Source organism: Oryza sativa, chromosome 9 (assembly GCF_034140825.1).
Source record: "Oryza sativa Japonica Group chromosome 9, ASM3414082v1".
Lineage (NCBI taxonomy): Eukaryota > Viridiplantae > Streptophyta > Magnoliopsida > Poales > Poaceae > Oryza > Oryza sativa.
The window spans coordinates 15,142,354-15,169,118 of record NC_089043.1 but is presented as its reverse complement, the minus strand read 5'-3'; the positions used below and the strand labels follow the sequence as shown (position 1 = coordinate 15,169,118).

Below are 26,765 nucleotides of genomic sequence, written 5' to 3'. Positions count from 1 at the left end.
CGAGTAAGCCTACACCTGCTCCCATAGTCAAGGACGATAGATTTGGGAAATTTCAATGTCCCAGGAACCAGTTTGAGATCGATCAAATGAAAGTTGTTCCACATGCTTCGGCTATCGGAAGCTTGCAGTATGCTGAAGTATGTACGCGCCCTGACTTAGCTTTTGTTACTGGGATACTTGGCAGATATCAAGGAAATCCAGGAATAGATCACTGGAGAATGGTAAAGAAAGCTTTGCGTTATGTGCAAGGCACAAAAGGCCTCATACTAACGTACAGAAGATCTGATTCCCTAGAGATAGAAGGGTATTCAGATACAGATTTTGCGAGAGATGTAGATGATAGAAAGTCCACATCAGGCTACATATTCACTCTCGCAAAAGGGGCTATTTCGTGGAAAAGCTCCAAGCAAACCGTCATAGCATATCATCGATGATGTATGCCGAGTTTGTAGCTAGTTATGAGGCCACAGGGCAAGCAAAATGGTTAAAGAAGTTGTACCTGGGTTGAAAGTAGTCGACAACATTCAAAGGCCACTCAATATGTACTGCGACAATGAGCCAACAATGTTTTATGCTCACAACAATAAGTCGAGTGGTGCTGCCAAACACATTGACATTAAGTTTTATGTTGTGAAAGAGAAAATCCAGGATCAGACCATTAGTCTGAGCATATAAGAACAAAGGAAATGTTAGCAGATCTGTATACAAAAGGCTTACCGCCCAGTGTGTTCAGAGAACACTTAACCAGCATGGGTTTTATAGGAAAGCTTATGATCCTTGGATTACAAAAGGGCCTAGTGTTTATTTCTAGATGAGGAGGTGCATTGTAGTCGTTGCGTTTGATGGTTCAGTAGTGACTATCGGATGAAGCGTGCTCTATGCATCAATCTATTGAGAAGTAAATGTTAAGTAAGAGAAGTAAGAAAGGCGGAGATCAAAGGGGAGAATGTTAGTTGCGATCTCCGGGGGAATCGGGAAACCGATTCCCCACTCCGCCTACGCGCCCTGATCGGGGGCGCCAGCCGATCTATTGGTAGTGGGCCCCTCTCACGCAGCACAATATAAAGAGGGGGTGCCGCTGGGCGCGCGAACAAAACATTCGCTGCATACACGGACTCCCCACAAACCCTAGACTCCTACCAATCTGGGACGCGCTGAAGTGAGGGGAAATGCCCTCGTTCTCGCTGCCGCTACCGCCGTCGCCTACACCGACATCGCCGACCCCGGGGACATCTACGCCGCGCCGACACCGTCGGCATGTCCGAGTCTACCTCTAAGGGTGAAGGTATGTGTCCCACATCTCTCTCTCTCTCTGTTTACTCCCACAAGCAATCAACTATACCGCTATGAGCTTAGACATCAACCCCTATGATGTGCACCTAGTGATCCTACGATCCTAACAATAGCAACTTCAGCTACTCCCTTATCTCAACAAATCACAACTATCTCCCATTTAATTTCTTTCCACCTACTTCCCCATCTCAACAAATGAAAACCATCTCCCATTTAATTTCACCTACTTCCTTAATCACAGTGCAAAACTCCAGAAATACTTATATTTTGGGATATAGGGGATATTCAACATGGTTCAGACAGAAAAGGCACACAGATTACCATTTCATGATCTATACATCAAAACGAATATATCTCCACACTGATACAAAGTTCAAGTTAAACCATGACATAGGGAATTATGCAATCACACTACGTCTACCCACAAACCAAATAAGCATTAAATCCCACATCCAAATCCCTACCCGAGTGTAACTCCCTGAAAATCATGCATGCAAAAAATAACACAAACAGAAATCAAATCACCGTACACAAATCTAGGCCTGTGAGGAAAGTACGAACATCAGTTTGGGGCATGTGCACCATAACTAATGAGTCATGCTGTGCAGCCAAGGCAGTGAGGTGTACACTAAACCACAGGTGCACACAAGCCAGTCACCACATTGCTGGCTGTCATAGCGCATACAATGCTCAATAAGGTGATAAACACTACTAGGTGGTCAGCAAGGTTAGCAGCTACAGGCACCTAACACCGCCTAGGATCAACTTGACAAGGGGTTTCCTAGCAATTACCAAACATATCACATAAAATAAAGACAATTAAAATATCAGCACTAGAGCTACCAAGGCAGGTGCACCGCCAAATGCAATATCACAGCCGAGACATAGCACATAGCTCCTAAAACATGCGCCGTGCCTAGGGCCAACTTTTAGAACATTAAGCACATCAAATAAGGATGGCATGGCATTAGGTGTTTAATGTGATGCATTTTACAAAGTAGCTTATTGTGTGGTATGTTGTGTCCTACTGGTATCTGCTGGCATAGCTACATCCTAATAAACAAAACTAGCACTGTGACTCACAAAGAACCACAATTGGGACAAAATTTGCTCATAATAGAGATGAGAAGGTTCAACAAGAAGATAGCCGTAACGCGATATGTGAACATTTCCCTCCTCACCCCCATCATATTCATTAGTCACTCTACTGCTTTCCAGAAAGAAAAAGAACCTTCCCTTCCCTTCTCTCATTCAAGAGAACAGAAATTTAGATTACACATACGGTTGTCTAAAAGCAGACACCACAAATTCTAGCACCAAGGAATGCTGACCCTTGGGGTTGCCCAGTAACTCCCATGATCCAATCACTACAAGTCGGATACTCCGCACTATTGCTCAGCATCTGACAAGGCTTCATCACCAGCAACAAAATTAGTTGCTACCCAAAAAAAAACTTGCCTAAATCGTAGCATGGTCAGCACACGAACGGAACAGGAACTATAAGCAAAACGAAAAAGGAAAATTAACTACCGTACGAATCAAAGTTTCACGTGGGCGCGCAGAATTCAACATAGGTAGCACCCATGCGATCCAAGCCCATCTCCACCACCAACCCGGCCAAAAACGCAGGTGTGATTCACGAGGCTTCGCAGATCACATCCCTACCTATATTTCCAGCATGCACACAACCCAAGCAGCTCACATCCCTACCTAAATTTCCAGCACGCACACAACCCAATCGGCTAAGCTGATCCAGATCTACCTGACACCATCAACCCAATCCCTCTCGATGAGCATTCCCCCCAAACAGCGAAACCGAACCGCATCAGATCACAACCCCCATCCCCACTAAATACACACACCACATCGAGAAAACACACACACACACACACACACACACACACACACACACACACTCCAGATCGCGCCACTGCAACACCACGCCGCGCCTCCATTCCCCCCGTCGCGGTAGATCGGGCACACACACGGATCGGCCAAATCTGAGTGGGAAAAAAAACAACGAGAGCATGAGGGGAGGAGGATCGGATCGCCAGGCTCACCTGGCAACGGCAAGGCCGAGGCCACGCTCCGATTTGGCGGTGGCGGAGGTGGCCAAATCTGGAGGCGCACGCGCGGAGGGAGGAGAGGAGAGGAGAGAGGTGGTGTGCGTGTGTGCAGAACGAGTACTAGTAGAAGCTAGAGGGGAAGGGAAGCGAGGCAGTTGGGAGTATTTTATACGATGAGCTGGATTTTTTTGGTTTCTTTTTGTGGCTTTTATTCAACTTTTTTTTCTTCAAAATTGCTATGCAAACAACCTAACTTTTCGCCGTTTTTTCCTTTTGGGTTTATGGAAAGATTACTTTGTCTTTCTTTCAGGTTTTTAGACCAGCATGCTTCTGTAACACCCTGAAAATTCGACCGACAAAAATCTAAACTCTAAAAATATGGGCCTTCAAAAACTTTTTAAAAATATTGCATCATGCCAATTTTATTCAATGATTTGATTGGATTTTGATTTCGGAATTCATCGATCACAAATAAGGGAAAGTTAATAAGGAATTAACCCTGAAATTAGATTTGGTTAAAGAAATAAATAAATTATAATTTAAAATAAATATTATGTAAGGATAGAAATAAATAAAATATCATCGCGGCCGTATTTGTATCAATTAGATTTAAATGCAATGGAACAAGAATTAATCCTAATTAAAAATTCAAATAAATAAAAAAATAATAAAATATGGGTAATATTAATCTAGGGTGAATTCATTGGTTGGATAACACAAATATTGAGTAAAATTCATATATGCAAAAATTAGGAATTATAGAATCAAATTTATAGGAAATAGACTAAAATGGGAAAAATAGGAAAAAGTCACTATTCATTAGCCCCTAGGTGCTTGATGTGGGCCTAGTCTAGCTCCTCCCCCCCTCTCTGTCGCCACCGTTACCACGCGCCGCCGCCCGTCACGCCTGGCCGCCTCGCACCCCGAGCCGCCGCGCGCCGTCGCCATAGTCGCCTGCCGCCGTGCGCCCGTCCCATCGCATCGTCGCGCCGCCGTCCCATCGCCGCTGCCGCACCGCATCACCGTCGCGTCCCGTCGCCCTTGAGCCCAGCGCCACGCACCGCCGCCCGCGCCTCGAGCCGGCGCCGTCGCCGTCGTGTCGCCGTCGCCCTTGAGCCCCACGCCGCCCCGTCGCCATCGCGTCGCCGTCGCCGTTGTGTCACCGTCGCCGCGCGCCGAGCCCCGCGCTGCGCCGCGCCGTCCCGTCGCCGCGTCGCCATCGCCGTCACGTCGCCCGTCGCCATCGCGTCGCCCGTCGCCATCACCGCACGCCGAGCCCCGCGCCGCCCCGAGCCCCGTCGCCGCCCCGAGCCCTGCGCCGCCGTCGCATCAGGCCGGCCCCTCCTTCCCCTCTCTTTCTTCCCCCTCTCCCCTATAAAACCCCGGCCCCTTCCCCCTTCTCCACCCCACTCCATTCCCTCCTCCTCTCCCTCTCCCCCTTCTCCACGCGCCACCGTCGTCGTGCCGCCACGCCGCTGCCTTCGAAGCCGCCGCGCCGTCGCCCCGGAGCCGCCGCGCCGTGCGTCGCTGCCTTGCGTCGCCGTCGCCGCCGCCGCCGTCGGTAAGCCGCCGCCCCCTCCCCCCTCCGAGCGCGCTGTCGCCGCCGCCGCCTTGGGTAGGGAGAGAGAGAGAGAGAGCCGAGAGAGAGAGGAAGGGAGAAGCCGAGGGAGAGAAAGAAGAAAGAAAGAAGGAGAGAAACCGGGAGGGAGAGAAAGAGAAGGAAAAAGAAAAGAAAGGAGAGAAAGAGAAAGAAAAAGAAAAGAAAAGAGAAAAAGAGAAAGAAAAAGAAAATAAAAGAGAGAAAGAGAAAGAGAGGAAAATTGAAAAGAATAAAAGGTGAAAATAGAAGAGAAATTAGGGGAGAGATTAGGAGGATTTAGGAAATAAAAATGGTCGGGGTTAATCATAGATTATTTTTGGAAATTCCTAGAGTGTAATAGTATTTCGATCAAAATTCTGGGTTAATTATAGAAATATGTTTCTTGATCGGATTAGATTAAAATTGGTAGTAATTTAGATGTAATTAATAACTAAACAATTAGATGAATTCTTATAGATTATTATAGATTATTTTTGGTAATCTCTATAGTCATCGATTCACAGTAGGAATTCGGATTTAATTACTAGGAATTTTAGCCGTGTATTATATTTAATCGTTTAGTCATAGACTAAATTAAATCATACAATATTATAAGATAATTTTAGGATTTTGTCCGATATTTAGCTCGCGATAGAAATTTCTAACCTATTATATGGATATAATGCTCGGGTAGATTAAATTAAAAACTTATGGTAACAAAATATTTATGCCCGCAAAAATAGTTTAGGATGTATAAATCGAAATTGGGTTTGCCCTAGTTCGCGAATAGTAAAGTTAATAAAAAAGAATCAACTTTCGCATTCGACTTCCATTTGGATTTATTTGGATTTTTATTTGAATTCTAACCGAATTCAAATCAATTTTCGCACGTAACTATAGAGCCCGAGGGAATTGCGGATCCAAGTGAAGGCCAAGACCCGCAAGAATTTGAGCAAGGCAAATCATCACTATTCTTTGAACATGTTGATCCCAATTGCGAAATTATTTTGTTTACAAATAAAATTGTATGCAATGATGAACATCCTATTTGTGAATATGCCATACCTTGATTATTGTTTACCCTTATTCCCTTGTAACCATGATTACGTATGAGTCCCTAGTCAACTATGACAAATGCTTAGAGATGCCACTCTAGAATCATGCATACTCATATTTATCAAATGCTATATGCTTGGGCAATTACCTTTGGGAAGGTAATTGAGATGCGGCATGTGGAGACATGAGCGCCACATTGCCATGATGTTGATGACATAATTTGTGAAAGGAGAAATAAAATTAAACAACTGTTTTTGACTGGGGCGGACGGAGGATTTGGGTGGTATCCGGAAAAGGCTAGTACCGTCCCCGGTCAATTAAGGACCGAGCCATGAAGTTAAGCATGAAATGACCCTCGTACAACCGCACTTCTCGTATGGGTATAGACCTAGCGGAATAGATAGCTGAGCGGAGGCAGTATCCATGCATAGTGGTTTCTTGATGTGTGAGACAGGGGCTCTACGGTGGGGCAGCCATTGGTAGAACCGCGAGGCGGGTGTCTACAGTGGTGTCGCCATCGGTAGGACTGCCATGTGAGAATTTAAACCTAGTTATAACTTAATGCATGTGTGAGTCTTTCCTTCCCGGGTGCGCCAGAACTCCTCTCACTGCTAGAAACCGTGTACGCCTAGAGTGCATGAGGATGTAAAGTTCATGGAGCGGGTACTGCCAATGCGAGGTTATCGAAAAGCTTTGCCGTGACGCGTCTCATGTGTTGGGACGAGGCTCATGTGTTGGGCAGTCGCGGAGTGTGGGTAAAGTGTACATCCACTGCAGTGTGAGTAAACCAAATCTATTCGAATAGCCGTGCTCGCGGTTATTGAGCACCGGGACATGTATTACACTTGGCTAGACTCTAAATTCTTAACTTGTGTGGGATGGGATATTGCATGATGATTTCTATACTGATGGAGCCACTTCTTGAGAGGCAGGAAGGTGGACGTCCTCAGAAAACCATGACGACTCAATGGCGGGAAGCTATCCTTGGGATCACAATGGATGGTGGACAGAACCGTCATTGTTTAATATGAACACTGGTACTAAAATTTGATCAGTCTGTGCTAGGTCTTAGGCTTGTGAAAAGAATTACAAAACTTGCTTTGCGCAAAAGAACCGTATCCATCCTTTGAATACCCCTATGATATGCATTATTGCTATGGTGGCTTGCTAAGTATGGTTGGTACTCACCCTTGCAATATACAAACTTAATAAGAGGCCGGAGATGAAGCTTCGGAGGATCCCTATGCCTATTACCAGGAGGGTGATGAAGACGATGGCGCTCAGTAGGTCTTAATTACGGTCGTTGCCTGTGGCAATGGCGTGCCGCTGCCTTAACTCCACTGCCTTACCTACTTCTATTTTTGGAATGTATTCCGGACCGCTCGGTCCGATGATTTAAGACTATGCATGCGGGCTTATGATGTAATAATTCGTACTAGACACTCGTGTATGTGCACTTGGTATTTCAGCTATGAATTCGTGTGTACCAGACTACTTGATCCAGGGAAATGGTATTGTTTACACGATTGATTCCTATTATAAAAACGGGGGTCCACAGCTTCTCAGCAAATGGAGAGAGAAAGAGGGGGGTTATCTAATTATTTCATGTCTTTTTCAGAAGCAGATGATCTTAATTATTTAAGAATGGATTTGGTCAATTTATAACAGTAAAACTTTATAAAATAAATTAATTTCTACATTATGCTTTATAAATAAAAATACTTCTTAATAATTTTCTACATGCTCTCTCGACTCACAAATTAAGAAGTTTATCTTTTCAGTATCCACCACCGCAAACTAATTTATAATGCTATCTTCTCATGAATTTTAACTTTACCTCTAATCTGCCCACCAAGAGGCTAGAAATGGACTCTCTCTATATAGGATGGACCACTGGTGGAGAAACCCTCTTTAGTTCCGATTTGCAACCTTCTTTAGTCCCGGGTTGTAAATCGGGACCCTAAACTCGGGACTAAAGATGGTTGAAATAACTAGGTTAGTGGCGCCACCATCTTTAGCGGGACTAAAGGTTTTTTTTTCTTTTTCTTTCATTGTTTTTTTGCTATTTGCATATTACCCAAATCATCACAGATCGAATGAACAAATTCAACAACAAAATCATCCATGTTCTTCAAAACTAATTCATAGCTACACCACTTCACAACAACAATAACAACAAAATCATCCATATTCTTCAAAACTAATTCACAGTTACACTTCTTCACAACTACACGCGTTCATCGGAGAAGAGAATAACAAAAAAAGAAAGAGATCTCTTTCTTTAGAGCTCCTGCCGGTCGCGCTCGCCGCTCTGTTCCTCCGCGCTGTCGCTGGCCCGGGCCCGGCGCTCCTCCCTCCCGGCGAGGACAAGGGCGCGACGCTGATGGCAACTCAGCTGCCTCCCGCCCGTCAATGCCTACCGCCGCACGCCACCATCGCCTCCCCCGACACCTCCGCCTCCCACACCCCGACGCAGCCGCCTGCCGGCTCCCCTCCGGCAGAGGGGAGGGCGACACCGGCCGCTGGCCGCCGCCTCCCGCTCGCTGCTGCTGCCTCCCCTGACACAACTGCTTGCCGCCTCTCCTCCGGGAGAGGGGAGAGCGCTGCCGGCCGCCGCCTCCCGCCCCCCGCCCCCCGCCACCCCGGTCAAGGAAGAGTGGATCAGGAGAAGAGGGGAGGAGAGAAAAAGGATAAGGAGAGATGGAGAAGGTTGAGGCAGAAGATAAGGAGAGAGGGAGAAAGCTGAGGGAGAGAAAAAAACATAAGGAGTTAAGTATGCGCTATTTTTAATTTTTTTAAAATGTTGACCAACAGGGATTAAAGATGGTTAGGAACTGACACGCGTCTAATAACCTTTTGAACCGGGACTAAAAATGATCATTAGTCCTGGTTGGTACCAATGGACTAAAGATCCAAAAGTACCCTTGGGCTTTTGAATCTTTACTCCCGGTTACTGCTCAAGCCGAGACTATTGTGGATTTTGACTAACCCAATAAATGCATTCTCCAGTAGTGGACTGATGGAGGGATTACATTAAAACATGATTTTTTTTCACTAGCCTACGCTTTTTTTTTTCCAATTACAGATAACAAACTTTACGTATCCATAAATACGCTCGAAGTAATAGACTAGCAGCAAATTCGTATTCTCATTGAAATCCAATTAAGAGAGCACATCCGCGTGTAAAATTGTTGCAGTTAAACAAATTTAAAGCGGGATAGTGTATGTCCGTTGTTCACATGGTGTTTAATTTGTCTCTTCGGATCCAAGTGCATTAGAAAACACAGATCACTAACAGGGTGGATATAGTTGGATCTTTTGATGTCCAAAGCCCACAGGTTTGTATAAGTTTGGAGGTGTTCACATTGGGTAATAAGTTGAAGACTATGCCCATCTATCTATTATATACTGAAAGTCTATTAAACTTCCTACAAACGCTCTCAAGCCACCACGTGTACCCCTACAAATGCTCCTAAGTCGCCACATGGCACTATATAATCTCACCGTTGATTTTTACTTAAATTGGTGGATCCGTTATTTTACACCATTAGATTAGATTTATTATTAAAAAAAATAATTTTCTCATGTTTATAACATACAAGCGCTACACGATGCAAGCACTACTTCTTGTCTTTCCGTACGTACAAACCCACGCGACTAGAAACAAAATGATAAAGCTTTCCTATTCTTCGTAGAAGAAAAAAATGCACATGTATAGAAAAATGACGTGACTACACAGCTAGTGATAGCTGGTTTGTCTAAATCAGCTACCACTCCCCATCTATGAGAGACCCTATCTACCTATACTTTAAATAAAATTTTCTATTAAACTGGTTATCCAATCTACGATCCGATTACACCGTTGTGTTCGTAACAATTAAATCTTTATAAGAAGATCTCACATGATTATATTTTGATGAAAAATTATAAATTACTTTTATAATATATGTAAATTACTTTTAGATTTTACTAAATTACTTCTTCGACATATAAAAGTAAATTCAATAAAGCTTAAAAGTAATTTACATATATTATAGAAGTGATTTATAACAAAAAGAAAGTAACTTTAATGCATGACTTTTTTTCATTGGACGTGACTACACAACTAGTGGTAGCTGTTTTGTACTCCATCTAGTGTTTCCTTTCAACTTGAAAAATGCAATAGTATGTTTCCGTTTTGTTTTAAGATACTTTTATAATATATGTAAATTACTTTTAGACTTTATTGAATTTACTTTTATATGTCTAAGAATTAACTTAGTCAAATCTTAAAAGTAACTTATATATATGATAAAAGTAACTTATGCATATAATAAAAGTAATTTACAAATATAAATATTTTTTCATCGTAATATAATCATGTAAGATCTTATTGTGAAGATTTAATTGTAACGAACACAATGGTGTAATCGGATTATAGATCGGATAAGTAATTTGAGATAAAACTTTATAAGAAGGAAGAAAAAGACATGCATGTTTAAGAGGAAAAACAAGCATGCACATCAGCACGTGTAGCAATCCTTCTCACAAATTGGTTCATCGCTGGTTAACGCTAAACCGAGAGAAATTTTGTCATAGAAAAAGACAAAAAAAACATACATCCATAAAAATCAATGGTCTTTAAAATATGATTTCTACAATATAAAAAATAAAATTTATAACTTCACAAATATAAATAAATTTAGTTAAATCTATCTATTATTATATACTAAAGTCCGTTAAACTTCCTACAAACACTCCTAAACCGCCACGTGGCGTTTTAATAGACGGGAAACATCTAGCCCTCAATTTTCATTTAAACTAGTGGATCCATTATTTTGCACCATTAGATTAGATTAAAACCTCCCTTCCTCTCCTCTCCTTGCACGTTTTGTGGACCAAATTACAGAAAACCACACACACTTTAACAATTGGCACTCAAGTACATATATTTTGGTAGTGTAGTTTCACAAAACCACACTATCAATGAATGGATTCACCTGTGAGATAACATGGTTGTTCCACCTAGGATGAGGACGTGGCATCCTGTTAACTTGGACCATAAAATGTGTAGTTTTGTGAAATTTACTCTTTTTTCTATTCCCATTCACCCCACTTTTATTTTTTTACCTAGGGTACCCCCTAAATATTTTTATATTACTTTTTCGCTATTGACTTTTGAGCATATGTTTGATTATTCATCTTACTAATAAAAATACGTAATTAAAATACATTGCGGCAAATGACATCGACATGTATTAATTAACTCCATAACAATTTTTCAAAAAAAAACCCGCATCAAACTATATACTTTATGGTATCAAATTTTACTTAACAAATATACAACGGTAATTTGAACTATGTAAAAATGCAAACCATGTAATTTAGTTGTGTTTTTTAAGTAGATCCAATTTAAATTTTAATTTGTGTGATATTAACATTCTCAAATCATTTTGGAATTTTTCGAAACTGTTTGGTTGGTATTTCAATAGTAATAAATCCTACATTTTACATAGATGTAAAGAAAATTCACCAAAAATATTTTCAACAGGTAAAGTATATATCATTGGTTTTTTTTCATATTTTCTAATAATTATTTAAATGATATGAAAATAGTCAGAATGTAATAAAAAATAACATATTTATTTAAGAAGTTCGAATATAGTTAATAATGGTCCAACAACATAAGTCGATAAAAAATAGCTATTTATTTTAAAACATTATAATAAATTAGGGTTCCTGACTAATATATGATGAAAACATGAGAGACAGTACATTGGGAGAGGGGATGAATGAGGCGGAGGTGGGTGGATGTTGGGCGATGGTGTACGTATGTACATACATACAATGCCCCTCGGGCTCTATATTGGCACAATCGATGTTTACTTTATGTTTTCACTCCCAATACATATCCAAAATGACATATTTGGTTAAGGTCAGCTTTTGACTCTAGCTACCACAACAATTATAATTTTATATCTTTATTTGTGATTGATCGAAAAATGCAGTTATGCCAGTTAAAGGAAACAATCCAATCCAAGAGTGCCAAACAATCCAATCCAAGAGTGCCAAACGATCTTCTACGTAAGTGCTCTAGAATATATTCTATGGTAACATTTGAATGACTTTATTAGACAATATTTAATGATCTTTTAGTATATGGTACATAGATATACTTGCCGGCGGCTTTGTACTTTTATTCCATACCTTCCGGGTATAAAAAAAAGTATGTTTTTTATAAATATTTATAGTTTTATTTATTTATAAATAAATAAATCAAGATCACATTAACTATATTTTACTACATAGAAGTTAACATGGCAACTAAATAACAACGGAAAATTAATTGTACATATGTATTATGTTATACTAAATCATTTATTATGTTATACTAAATCATTCATTGTACGTAACAAAAATAAATTAAACACGCTCTAGAGCGCTCATAAATCACCGTATAATATGTCATAAAATTGTAATAAATAGTAATTAAATTGACGTATTTATTATTTTTAACTATTAGATCTATTTTTTTTTAAAAAAAATCTTAAGTTGCCATGTGTCACCTCCTATAAAAAAACAGGAAAAACCATAGAAATTCTTAGAAAAAATGAAACACCCTGTCACCGGCTTTCACTTAAATCATTTAGAAAAATAGAAAAATAAAATCTTCACCACCTCCTCACCCTCCCATGTACACAATATTGTCGTCCACTCCCTATTGTTTTATCTCTTAAATTAAAAGAGAAACAATAAATAATGTTTGATATTTTTTAGAACCTAAGTACAAACGCAAAAACTCACAGCACGCACACACTCACCCCCTATTAATGCATACATGCATATACCCCTATGAGTACTTCTGAGAGATTAGGTAGACATATTTTGACATTTACGAAGTTGCCACGCACCTCGTTGTCGACTGTTACGTCGCCTATCATTGAAAGAATTTGTCAAGTCTAAGACTTGTACCCGAGTGGTCAAGTTCCACCACACACATGCATATACCCCTATGAGTACTTCTGAGAGATTAGACTGACATATTTTGATATTGACAAAGTCGCCACGCACCTCACAGTTGACGGGTACGTCACCTACCATTGAAAGAATTTATCAAGTCTAGGACTTGCACCCGAGTGGGCATGTTCCACCACAAAGAACCTAACTAGTTGAGCTACATTTACTTCGTAATAATGTTAGATATTAAAACAACCATAATATTTAAGCTACATTTCTGGAATACTCCTATGACTTTTAAACCAGTGGAACTATTATTTCTAACCGTTATATCTATCTTATATAAGAAAAGAAAGCGTGTATTCATGGTACATCACATTTTAAAAGTACTATTGCGCAATTATATTTTGTCGTTATTGTATTCACGTTAGCTTGCATGGAACCTCTGACCCACTCTACATGAAATGTTCATAGATGGACTGGCTGTCAAACTACATCTATCATATTAGGCTATATAAACCCATACATTTAGTGGAGGTTCATGTCCCACCCAATTCATTCTCGAATAAACCATGATAATATATATGCAATTAAAAAAATGCCTTACTTTTACTTTACACTTACTTTTCGTTGACATGTTTTCTAAAGAAAATAAGTCTACCTTCTTTTCAAATGATGAAAAAGATTATAAATAATTGTTTATAGATAGTATTACTTAAATATGATACAATATAAAGCTAATAGGTTAAAAATTATAAAAACAATTAATGCCGACTAAAGCAATTTACGGAGAAATCGTGATAGATGTTCTTCGGTTAATATTTCGCTCTTACAAGTGTTACAAGTGTCTCAAACTTAGTGTACGACGCATGCCCGCGTATTCACATGGGCTACCTTCCTAGTTTTAATTGAAAGGAAGGCAAAATTGTTGATTTCAGTTATGTTGGGAATAATTAATTATCCTAGTTGCATTGAATTCAATAACACCTCAATTCTTACCGCTTTCCAAAGTGATCCACAGTAGCACTATTACATAGCATGCTTACTCATAATAATGAAAAAAATATCATTGTTTTCCTTTTATAAATAGGTTTACTAGATAACCTCAAAACGGTAGATCATACTTCTGAAATCCTATCTTACAGTAAAGTTATAACACACTAACATACAAAGATGTTACATCATCATCCACTAACAATCAATACATTTAATATCATGCAAACATGCTATATTATCTATAATTTAAAATTTATTATATTTTAGATATTTTAAAATGAAAGCATGTTAAATCATCATCCCAATAGTACTATAAAGTTATAACCCACTAACTCTTAAAGCTTAACATGCAAAGATGCCACATTATCATCCACTAACAAGTTGACACATCATCATCCACTAACAATCAATACATTTAATATCATGCAAATACGTTATATTATCTATAATTTAAAATTTATTATATTTTAGAGCTTTTAAAATGAAAGCATGTTAAATCATCATCCCACAAAATTCATATAATATTTCAATATATATCTTCATTATTTTCTTATAATATCTTATGTACCTATGTAGTTCATCATCACTTGGTTAATGTTATTTCTCTCTTCTCTAATTAAGTCATATTACATCAATTGTTTCCAGTGCTTATGTAAGTTTATATTGTTTAGCTATGCTACATATTATTTTTATTTATTGTTATCATACTGAACTCCCGCAGCAACGAGTGGGGTTTCACCTGGTATCTCTTGACGCGAAAAACACGCACTGGCCTGAGAGATCTGCTACTCTAGTGCAACAAATTTGGTCGTTAACATTATCACAGAAAGGAAATCACACATACATTAATGTTAGCATGTAACTGCTAGATAAGAGCAGGCACAATAGCAGACTGTAAGCCAGATATAAACATATTTTAAGGAGATAAAAGATGAGATATAAGAGTAGCGGACTACAGATTAATAGCCAGCTGCAGCATGGACTCTAAGACACATATGTGTATAACAGGTGGGACCAGATATTGATTGTGTAGTATATGTTTATATGTAACTATTATATGAATTGGCTATTAAGTTGACTATAGATGATTTAGAGCCAACAATTGGCTATAACTCTAAGAGCAAGTATAACAGGAGGGTGTAAGTCGGTTAAATGTTGAGGTGGAGGATAGAAGAGAGGAGAGAGAGGAGAAGCGGGCTGTAAACTTACGGTCAACTTGGACACAAGAACCAAGAAATTTTGTGAGTATTAATTGTAAGTAGCTAAATATTATATGTGTGGGCTAAAAAAAGGCTAAAAAATTCTCATAGCCAATAAGTCAGTTGTATTATTAGCATTGCTTTAATGAATAGCTATACAGTATCGTTGCGTCAAATTCAACTCAGATTTATTACTATCATCTAGAAGACGATGACTTGATTGAATATCACGCTTGCGAACGTGGATGTGTTGTTTTGTGCTGAGTAAAAACAGAATGGGCTTGTTTGGTAGCCAGGCTACAGCGGCACACTGCTGCTGATTTTGTGAGTGAAATACTACCCCACACCCACAACCCAACCAGCCGAACAGGCTCAATACTAAATAGATACTCCCTCCATTTCACAATGTAAAGTCATTCTAGCATTTCCCACATTCATAATAATACTAACGAATCTAGACATATATATATCTATCTAAATTCACTAACATCAATATGAATGTGGAAAATGTTAGAATAACTTATATCATGAAACGGAGGAAGTATAAACGATTGGTGATATAAATATTTGAAGGTACAAACGAATAAAGTGGTTTTAATCCTACGTGGTATACACGTGGCGTTGACGTGAAAATCCAATCAGCCAGAAAAATTAAAAAATATAGGGCCCACATGTCATATTAAATCACTCTATCCTCTTTCTTCTCTCTGTGGTGGGTGGTGAGCGGCAGTGAGCGTGGCTCCGACCGACGGCGAAACAGCGGTGGGACGACGGTGGCGGCGCGGCGCCATTTGCCGCCCAAGCGAGCTTCGCCTCCCCTGTCGCTCTCGTCAGGGCGGGACGAGGCTGTGGCAACAGCAGTGGAAGCGGCGCACGAGGTCCTGCGGGCGCACGGGTAGCGGGATCCTTCTTCCCCCTCGCTGTCTTCGAGGCCCCGCTGCCCTGCACAAGAGACGGGGTTGGGAGACGGTGGAGCTTGCTTGGGTGCCGGCGGGCGGCGGCAGAGACGAAGGTCGCTCGGGCAGCTGCCAGATGAAAAGTGGTAGCTCGAGTGGCTGACGGGGCAGATGGGGAAGGGGAAGGGGGCCGATGGCTCTGCGCAGGGAAGGGGAAGGGAGCGGCCGCCGCAGTGTCGGCGTGTCCGAGCTCCGCACCGCCGCGATGGTGGGGAAGGAGGATCCTGCTGCCGTCGCCACCGCCGCTTTGTTCCACATCCCGTCAACGCCGCCTCGGTCCACGTCTCGCCGGCGCCGTTGCCTCGCTCCACGTCCTGCCGCCTCGCTCACGTCCCGCCGTCTTTGCTGCCACCTCGCTCACATCCCGCCGTCGTCGCCGCCACCCCTCGCTCCATGTCCCGTCGCCACCGCCCACCACTAGCTCCCACGCGGCACCGTGCGCGCCGACCGCCCGCCGCCGCTCGACCTACGCCCAATGGCCCGAGAGAGAGTATATGACAAGTGGGCCGGCCCCACTATAAAAAAAGAAAATGCTGACTGGATTGCCACGTGTATGCCATGTAGGACAAAACCGCTCTGGATTGGGTCGAGAGGGGGTAATTTGTCTGGTATTGAAAGTTCAGGGTAAACGATGTCCGGTTTCGTGGTTCGTTGGGGGGGGGGAGGGAGGGAGGGAGGGGGAAATTCAGATAGTTTAGGGGAGTAATTCGTACCTTTTCCTATTATTAAATAAATTATGTATAGAAAGTTTTTTTCTGAAAGCCACGCCGTTTAGACTTTAGAGGCTCGGAAACCTTGCCGCTATTCCATTGTGCAGAAATGAACATGTGTTTTGGGTACGAGAGAGTCTCATACCACAATGCGCCGCACGTTTCACGGGAGCCCAAACAGCTATTTATGAAAGAACAGTGCGAAACTCCTCCACACTGCGGCGTGACTTTAGGTGGACCCCACCAAACTTTTTCTCATGCGGGCCCCACCACAAAAAATTCCAATCTCATCATCTCCACCCCGAAACCTCTTCCACCACCGCTCATTCTTCCCCTTTCTCTCCCTCTCCTTCACTAGTAGGCTCCCATGCGCCTCAACTCCCCCGCCCCTTCCTCTCCTTCCACCGGTGGCGCGGTTTGCAAGAAGACACGGTGGCGGCGGCGGCGCACGGTGGCCTCAGTGGTGGCGCTCCTTCTTTCCCCTTTCTCTCTCCCTCTCCCATGGCGGCACGGTGGCCTCGGTGACGGAGGCCTCGAGGTGGCGGCAGTGAGGAGCAAGCCGAGGCCGGTGCTCCGTCGCCGCTTCGCCCTGGGCCTCGCCGGGGTTGCGCGGAGCTCGCCGGCGTGGAGCGGACAATGTGGATCTGGCGGTGCATGTGGGCAGTGACCGGCGGTGGAGTGGACTCGAGGAGGCCGCCGTCAAGCTGCTGCTTCGGACTGGCCGAGGCGGCTTTGGAGCGGAGGACGACGACACGGTTGACGGCGCGGAACAGGGATAACAACGAGATTAGGAGCCAGATCCGCCGCCGTCTCCTCTTCTACCACCACCGCCATCTTCCTTTCTCCCTAGGCAGCCGACGCCACGCCGTTGATGTCGCCAAATCCGGCCAGCTTTGTTTTGGGGGTGAAGCACGGGGTCACGCCCTGTCCCAACGCGCCGTGCGCCCCGTTTCTCGCCTCGCTCTGACATATGCCTACCAAAACTGATGAAGAACGCGTGCCCAACTTTGGCTACGCGGGCTTCAGGTTGGATGCACCAGATGCATCCGTGGCATGGAATCTCCAACGTGGCCGGTCGGGGCAGAACGCCACGGGCGATGCACTGTGAAGGTCTAACATCGTCACCATGTGTGATAAATTAGTACCGCAGGGGCTTTTCTGATAAAACAAATCTTAGCCGTATCTGCTTTACGTGTTCCTGATTCGAAGGCGTATTTCGTCGTCGTCAGAAACAGACCGCACAACCCGACGGCGCAGACGCCACGCCGGGGGGCGCCGCCGCCGCCGCCGCCGCCGCCAACGCGACGAACCGCGGGTACAAGAAGGCAGGGAAGCCGAGACGAGGGGCTCCAATGGCGCTCCGCCGCGTGCTCCTCTTCGTCAAGCCCTTCGACGTCTACCCTCCCCGCCCGCTCGCCGCCGCCGCCTCCTCGCCTCCGCCCCCGCCGCCGCCGCTGCGTGTATCCAATCCCAAGGTCACAGCTCTCTCTCTCTCTCTCTCTCTCTCCGTTTCGAGTACCGGGTGGGGTGCCTCCCCCCATGTTCTCACTGCTCCGGCGGGGTAAACGGTAGAGGAGTTCGTCGCGCAGGAAATGCGAGCTCCCGTGACGGTGTTAGCGAAATGAATGGCGGGATGCAACGCTTGTTGTTTTCAGGAATCGTGCTTTGCTCTGATCCATGGTGGGTGCGCGCGTTTCTGATCAAAACTGAAAGAGTCAAGAGGTGTCCGTTTGATTTTCTTTTTCTCTTCTTCTTTTGTCATCGTTTTGGTTCAAATGGACCATGTTGCATGTTCTTTGAGGTGATGGAGCAGCAGAAATAGTCTAAGATGGGGGAGTTCTGGTTTTGTTCCTTCTTCTGTGGGTGGCTATCTTCATCTTAATCGCACTTCTTTTGAACTTTCGTGGTGCTATCATGAAGCACACCATCTGTTTGTTGAAATGCGTGTGTCTGAACTATGGTTATTGTCTCTGCCCAGTGTTCCTGATATGATACAGGTGGAACCAGGAAGTCTTATTGGTCTTGTCTATTTAGATGTTAGTCAGTAAAGGGACTACTTCTGGTTGTTTAGTAATTCTAATTAAGTATAATCAAGGGTGTGGCTTTCCTTATTGTGAACTGAATAGTAGACAATGTGGCTGGGAGGTATTGCATATCTAGCTGAGTGTAGGAGTTCTCTACCCTGCTTTTCTTGCTTGCACAACTAGTTATTATGATATGAATTTTGCGGTACTCATGCCTCTCATGATCATTTTGCAATATTCTTACAGGTCTTGAATTATCTGGATGATAGGTGCAGAGTTCACAAGGAAACAATCAATCTCTGCAAAAGCGTACTGCAGCGTAAATCCATTGACTGGATTTCAGTGCAGCGAAATGATATGTCTAATCCAATACATGATGTGGATCTTGTGATTTCTGTTGGTGGTGATGGCACTCTTCTACGGGCTAGCCATTTTTTGAATAGCTCAATTCCCGTTTTAGGTGTTAATTCAGACCCTACTTGTCCTGATGAGGTTAGTTCTTCAGATTATTGTCAAGAACCATATGATCCATGTTTGTCAAGTTGCTTTTGGCATGCTTCCAAGCAGACTGATGCTTACCTGTATGCTTGGTTAGGTTTATATATAGATTATTCCTTTGCAGGTTGATGAATTAACTGATGAATTTGATGCAAGGAGAAGCACAGGACATCTTTGTGCAGCTACGGCTGCAAACTTTGAGCAGGTAACTTTCCATTGCAATTTTTTTTGGAGCAATCCAATTCTTCTATTACAGGAACTCGTACTAATCTAAACATTAATTAATGATACATTGAACATGACGATTCCCAGATACTTGATGCAACCCTTGATGGTAGTAGGCAACCTTCAGAGTTGTCAAGGATCTCAGTGAAACTAAATGGACTTCAGCTACCAACTTATGCTCTGAATGATATATTGGTCTCACACCCCTGTCCAGCAAGTGTATCACGATTCTCATTTAGGTATTGCCTTCAATTCTTTGCGTTAATTTTTTAATTTTTTTAATCAATTCTGATGTTATTGCCATCTCAGGAAGAGAAGCAACACTGGAGAGAGCTCGCATTTAATTAATTGCAGGTCAAGTGGTCTCAGGGTTGCAACGCCTGCTGGATCAACTGCTGCTATGCTATCGGCAGGAGGATTCGTGATGCCAATATCAAGCCATGAGCTTCAGTATATGATAAGGGAGCCCATTTCTCCAAGGGATGCTGACAAGCCACTGCTGCATGGGTTAGTTAAGCAAGGTCAACACATACTTGTCGTTTGGTACAATGAGGAAGGCGCTGTTTATTTTGATGGTTCACATGTAATGCATTCAATTCAGCATGGAGATACACTGGAGATCTCCTCTGATGCTCCAATCTTGAAAGTTATTTTGCCAGAAAATCTGTTAAAGCAGGGATCTTAGTAATGCAATAACATTATCATCGTTATTGTGCTTGTTAATATGGTATGATGTTTGACACTTGAGTTTCTGAGAACTGTCTGATATAGATGCGTATTTATGTAATGACAGAGTTAACTTATGCTATGAAATAAAATAGTGGATGCTAATTTTTGTAACCTACCCTTTTGGAAACAAGAGAATACGCAAGGTTAGTTTTCAGAGACCGTAGGAAGCCCCAATCAGTTCTGAAGCAGGGAGTGTCCACCTCCTTAATAGGATTTGACATTGGTCTGTTACTACTTGGTACTTCTAACAGAGACAAAATGGCCTACTCCTAATGGTTCTTACATTGTACAGAGCTCATGAAACACATCTGACATTTAATTCACTAAAGACGATGATTCATTGGTGTTGCTGTATGATGCTTGTGCTGTCATACTTTGGCTCTCACTTGGGTTTTGCCAAGGCTGAGGTCTGACAAAAATGGTTGCAGTGGTGTATGCCCCTCAAGCAGGCTCACTACTTTGGACATCTTTGGTCTCGGTGCTGGTGCTGCATTGGTTCAGAAGAGGGCAACATTCATCATGAGGTGCACAAGTCTGGATCTACCAGCTCTAGGAGATTTCCTTACTCATGTACAACACAAGCCTGCAACACATCTGGGAGAGAACATCATACTGCTACTAAGGTATGTTCCATGTGAACATACCAGAATTTCCATCCTTCCTGTGAAATATTTTAGTCAAGAATTGAGGTTGACAGGGTATCTGCTTTGGAGTTGTTTAGCCTTCCTGTGAATTTCCATCCAATTCCAAAGCAGTAGTAATTACTCAGCTCCTCCTCTTTGTTTTTGTAATAGGCAAAATGCTTGCGTATCATTGTATCAAGGAAGAAGTAGAAAAATGCAAGCGCATACAAGAGGGAGGGAGTGTCAGCCTCCACGAGCTGACAACTTCCAGGAAAAGAGAAGGCTTAGAAGAAAACAACCAGGATTACACACCGGAAGGATGACCTGAAAAGCTAAACACCAGAGTTTAACCTCCTCGGAAACTTGAGAACTTCTGCCCAGGTTCTTAACTGCTGGTTGAAGACGTGATTGTTCCATTCGGATTCCCATTCCTTCCAGATCATCCAGGCGACCAAGATTATCAAAGTGTTAAGATACTCAGCTCCTCCTGGTCCGATTGTTTGTGCTGTGCTAGGATCCTCTCGATCTTGGCAGGGGATCTTCTCTTGGCTAGCTCCTTCAAACCTCTGACATTCCACCACCTAAGGTACTGATCCATTCCTCTCTTACTAATAACCTAAAAAAATTATTTTTTTTTCATTTTGTCGGCAGTCAAGTTTTTCTTTGCTTAGTTCTTTTATAGGGAAAATCTTTTAATTGTGTTTATTTAATTTTCCACTTGATCTAATAATAAGCAGTTTTGCTATAATCGTATCGACATATTTTCTAGTCAATCAGTCTATTTTCTAATCGTCAACACTGAGTAGTAGTTATAATAGTAGTTTTCTCCTGAAGAGCTCTTGCGTGTAGCAGTGTGCAACTGCAACTCTGCAACCAAACAGTCAATTGAATTTTTTCATCTTGCATCACGGCCCTCACTTTTCCTATTGAACAAATGGAGAGAACTTGTGCCTGTACTGCTGCATATCTGTATGCTGCCTCTAGTACTAGTTTATACTTTACTGATTACTTTGAGTAAGATTATATGGTAATTACACCATAATTATGCTGTAACTTTGGTGTAAATTTTATAGATGTCGACTGTAATAAATTTAAATTTGTTTGAGACACATTCATATGAATTCCCATAAAATTTAAATTATTAATATTACAGATTCCAAAGCATACTGTTCATGCAAAAATTAAGTTTCTCAAGAAATATCACTAATTTGAGTAGCATTTGTGCTAAACATTGTAGTTAGAGAAATTTGACTCTTTTGTATAGTTGGAATTATATCGCATCATGTATAGATGCATCCACAATGAAAATCTTGATACTGATTTTAACATACCATTATTTCCTCTTACCAGTTCCATGCCTCATTACAGCGTAATCTCCCCGATTGTCTCTCTTTGTGAACATGTTGTGGAAGCCAATCAGGAAGCACATTTACTACTGCCTCAATCCTGAAAGTAATGTTCATAATCTTATGATCGCTGCTGATGATCTGAGGGACACCATTGATACTATCGAGGAGAGAATTCTGGTGGGTGAATGTGAGGGAAAGAAACCAAAGGCACAGGCAACAAGCTGGATACGTAGTGCTCAATCAGTTAGAGATGAATCAGACAAGATAAAAAATGGCTATGAGGCAAGGAGAATACATGCGTTGGGTTGTTCCTGGAACTTTTTCTTCAACTACAGTGTAAGCAATTCTGCCACCAAAATGCATGCTAATGCTGATGAGATCAAGAAGAGAGCTCCTGAGAATGATGGTATGTTCAGCTCCCTGCCACTGGTTGGCAGAGAGATGCCTCTGCCACCCTACATTGTGGGGCAAGATGAGTACAAGGATAAGATTGTTGGTTCCATTAAGCAGGGCACCACAGGCACCATTGGGATATGTGGCATGGGAGGGTCTGGCAAAACTACTCTCCTCAAACAATTGAACAACATCTTCAGCTGCGCTGCAGAAACACACGAATTCGATCATGTCATCTATGTGGAGGTCAGTCAGCAGCAAAATCTGGAGACAGTTCTGCAGAACATCGCATCCCAACTTGGCATTATGCTGACACAGAACAAGGACGCTACATTTAGGTCTGCATCCCTTTATAACTTCTTGAAGGAAAGGAGCTTCCTACTTCTGATAGATGATCTTTGGCAAACACTAGACCTGGTGAAGGTCGGCATACCGCAAGGTGGTCGGCAATTGGGCCCTCAAAACAGGCAGATGATAGTAATAACATCACGTTTGCAACAAGTTTGTTATGGTATGGACGGGCATTGCCAGATGATTGTGTTGCAAAGGTTGAAGTTTAATGAAGCATGGAGTCTCTTTGAATCAAATGCGGGTATTAGAATAACCAATAACGTGCAAGTCAAGTGTCATGCCGAGAGCATAGTGGAGAAGTGTGGAGGCCTTCCGCTTGCTCTTAAGATTGTTGGTCAGGCTATGGCATCAAAAGGAACTGAACATGAATGGGAACTAGCTGTGAATTTGCTTGAACAATCACAATTCCACAAGGTCCCGGATGTAGAAAATGATCTATATTCTGTACTGTACATTAGTTATGACAACCTGCCAGATGAGAGGACAAAGCAATGCTTTCTTTTCTTTGCCTTCGCCAGCTATGGAACTGTATGCACAGAGTCCTACACGAAGTTTTTGGATGGGCCATGGATTACTAGATGAAGATGATGATATTGGAAACAGCAATTTGAGAGGTTACTCAGTCGTTGCTTGTTTAAAAAGAGCTTGTCTATTAGAAGGACATCCTCTAGGGGAGAAGTATTTGAGGATGCATGACTGCATCCAAGATCTGGCCCTTTGGATTACAGCAACAAAAAGGGCAAACGGTTCTAACAAAAAGTGGTTAGTCGTCTCTGACCAAAGAAAACTTATTGATCCAAAAGAGTGGAGCATGGCCGAAAGAATTCGCCTCTTGCACAACAAAAATGTTACAATCCCTAATTCTTGCTATTGTCCTCACCTGTTAACTCTCATAATGAGACAGGCCAGTCAGATTTGCATGTTAACTAGGCTGGGTTCTTTGGAGTCGCTTTATCTCTTACCTACCTGGATCTGTATTGTACTAATATTGAACAACTTCCATCTGATATTGGAGCATTACTGAACTTGCAGCACCTTGATCTTTCATACACACCAATCCAATCACTCCCAGTGAGGTTCAGATTATTGAAGAAACTGAGGTACCTATATTTAAGGTATACACGCAAACTCCAAACAGTCCCAGATGGCACCATATCGGCACTAAGTATGCTGAGGGTGCTGGATATACACGGCAGTGTTTTTTTCACAAAGGTGAAAGCACGGTCATATCTTGAGGAACTGGAGAGCTTGACCAGTTTGCAGCTTCTCAGGGTCACAGTGGTTGATTTCCAGTCGCTCAGGAGGATCTTCAATTTGTCCAGAGTCTCCCTGCGAGACAGGATTGGGACGCCTCCAAGTTTCGTCCCAACTTATCAGCAAAGCAAGGGCACAACATCTAGAAGTTCTGGCTCTGAGCTATATGAAGAGTTTGGAGAAGTTGATGATAGGTGGTGAAAGTGAAACCAGTGTGGATTATTCAGATTGGTGCTTCCAAAATCTCGATGAATTCAGATTGCATCACCTCACAAAACTGGGAAGCATCATGTGGAAAGGGGTGATGCCACATGCTTGCTTTCCTAAGGTTCGTACGGTAGATATCATCGGCTGCCACAGCATCAAGACACTCACTTGGATCAACCAGCTTCCTTGCCTAGAAGAGGTGTATTTATACAACTGCAACTCACTGTTGGAGGTAGTGAGTGATGATGATGAGGAAGATACCACCATGCCATCGGCAACAGCTTCATCATCATTTCCTCGCCTCAGGCACCTCGGGCTAAGTCATCTCAAGGATCTTTACAAAATATGTGGTGATGGGAGACTTGGATTTCCATGCTTGCAGCGGCTGCTTGTGTACGAGTGCCCTATGCTGGCAAGACTGCCATTCGTGCTATGGAATGGATCTGCTGTGTGCCTCTGATTCTCGGTGAACAAAACTGGTGGAACAACTTAGGTTGGGACGATGCTGGACTGAAATCTAATTCAGTCCCTTTCTTCAGAGAACTACCTCCAGGTTTTAAAGGGAGTAACATGGAAGTTTGGGAGGCAATGTTCCAAGCGTTGCCTTAATCTCAGCAAAGGAAATAATAATTGGTCATAAATCTCAAAGAAGAAGAAAGCTTTGGTCGCCTGTTGCATGGTGTTGAGAGTTTCAGTTCTTGAAAGAAAGAAAAAAGCACTACACACATTTTCCTGTTTATAATTGGCAGTGCGCATCTCAGTTATGCCTGTAGTGTTGAAGTGTTCTCAGAATCTCAGTACAGTCTTTCGTGTAGTGTTGCTTCTCTCTTTTGTGATGAGTTTATTGTGCTTGTGCTAGCATTTTTATTAATACATGACCGGACTTTGTCGTACCTGTAAATTGAAAAACCCTATGGGAATTTTTTTTTTACCATTCTGGAGTCTTAGATGGGTAAGTAGCAAGGGTTTGGTCATTTTGTGAGAGGGGTGGTGTCATGAGAGGGATCGAGCAACATTGTTGAGTCCGGGCGACTAATAGTCAATCAAATTTTTTTATGAAAATTGATGGTTATTGTCTACGTTACCCTGATACGGCTGGGAAGGAGCGTATCCGTATCAGATACGTAACAAGATACGGATACGTATCGGATACGCTCCGATACGTATCCTGTACGTATCCTCCATTTTTCCGACTTTCAAAAAAATAAAATAATTAGGATACTTTTTTGATACGCACATGATACGGGATAACAACCCTAGCCGCCTCCCGTCTTTTTGTGCACAACGGCGCCGTCGTCCTCGACCTCTGCACTGCCGCTGCGCAACAAGGGCATGATGCCGCTGCGCGCTGCCGAGCACGGACGCCACCGGCGTGCGCCTCTAAGCACGGAATCGCCACCGCTGTCAAGCGCCGCCGAGAAGGGAATCGCGCCGCCGCCGTCAAGCGCAGTTGAGAAGGGAATCGCTGCCGCTGCCAAGCGCATTCCTGTGGTTGCTGGGCACAGCACCATCGCTGCACGGGTTGGTGGTTCAACTGTTCAAGTGAGGTAGGCGTGAGTATTGACAGTTGAGTTAAATCACTTATTTGATCTGCAATGATTTTTTTTTGTCCTTATTGTTGTTCTCCTTTCTTGTTTTCGGAACAAACAACTGCCATATTACTATTTCAGAGATCCGATAGATTACGAAATTGGAAACTCAAGAGTACTAGTGCATCCAGGATCTTAATGTTGGCGATAACATCATTTCTTTTTTTATTTTGGTAGCTGTAGCCCCCGTAAGTAAGTGACTTTTAGAGATCCAGTAAGTACTGGTATTTTTTTTTAAACTAATCCAGTAAGTACTGGGACTGCAGTACTTGAAAGCTATGCTCGATATATCTGTGTATTGCTTCCTTCAGTTATCTCTGAATTGTTGGCATGCTCATTATTTTGGGCTTAATCAGTTCTGCTATTTTCTTTCAGGAGTTCATTGATTTTTATTATTTATTTATGATGTATATATAGACGTATCCCCGTATCCATGATTTCTAAAAATAGCCGTATCCTGGTATCCCCGTATCGCGTATCCATATCCGTATCCACGTATCCGGGTAACATAGGTTATTGTAGTGGAGGTGGCAGCGGCCCGGGTGGCCGCTTGGCCTGTTTGCGAGTTGGCTCTGCTGTTAATTAAGGCTCTGTTCTATTTCTTCAACTCAAATTTCACCTTCCTTATTTTCCGTTAGCATATTTTTTAAACTGTTAAACGGTGGTTTTTTCTTTAAAAAAAAGTTTCTATATAAAAGTTGTTTTAAAAAAGTAAATAAATCCATTTTCAAA

At 42.5% G+C, this 26,765-nt stretch overlaps 2 protein-coding genes across 3 annotated transcripts; both read left to right on the top strand.

The window, feature by feature from the left end:
- Positions 1 to 18,012: 18,012 nt before the first annotated feature.
- LOC4346801 (probable NADH kinase) lies at positions 18,013 to 20,376 on the top strand. Its single transcript, NM_001422732.1, has 5 exons — positions 18,013 to 18,266; positions 19,062 to 19,307; positions 19,438 to 19,518; positions 19,626 to 19,777; positions 19,848 to 20,376. The coding sequence occupies exons 1-5, from the start codon at positions 18,144 to 18,146 to the stop codon at positions 20,221 to 20,223; spliced, it is 978 nt and encodes a 325-aa protein (NP_001409661.1). The 5' UTR covers positions 18,013 to 18,143; the 3' UTR covers positions 20,224 to 20,376.
- Positions 20,156 to 25,495, top strand: LOC107278749 (probable disease resistance protein At5g43740). Of its 2 annotated transcripts, XM_066304374.1 has the most exons (3): positions 20,156 to 20,890; positions 21,062 to 21,476; positions 22,259 to 25,495. In XM_066304374.1, the coding sequence occupies exon 3, from the start codon at positions 22,291 to 22,293 to the stop codon at positions 23,563 to 23,565; it is 1,275 nt and encodes a 424-aa protein (XP_066160471.1). In that variant the 5' UTR covers positions 20,156 to 20,890; positions 21,062 to 21,476; positions 22,259 to 22,290; the 3' UTR covers positions 23,566 to 25,495. The 2 variants fall into 2 exon arrangements, with proteins under 2 accessions (XP_066160471.1, XP_066160470.1); XM_066304373.1 differs by lacking the exon at positions 20,156 to 20,890 and having other exon boundaries at positions 21,353 to 21,476; positions 22,241 to 25,331.
- The last annotated feature ends 1,270 nt before the right edge of the window (positions 25,496 to 26,765 follow it).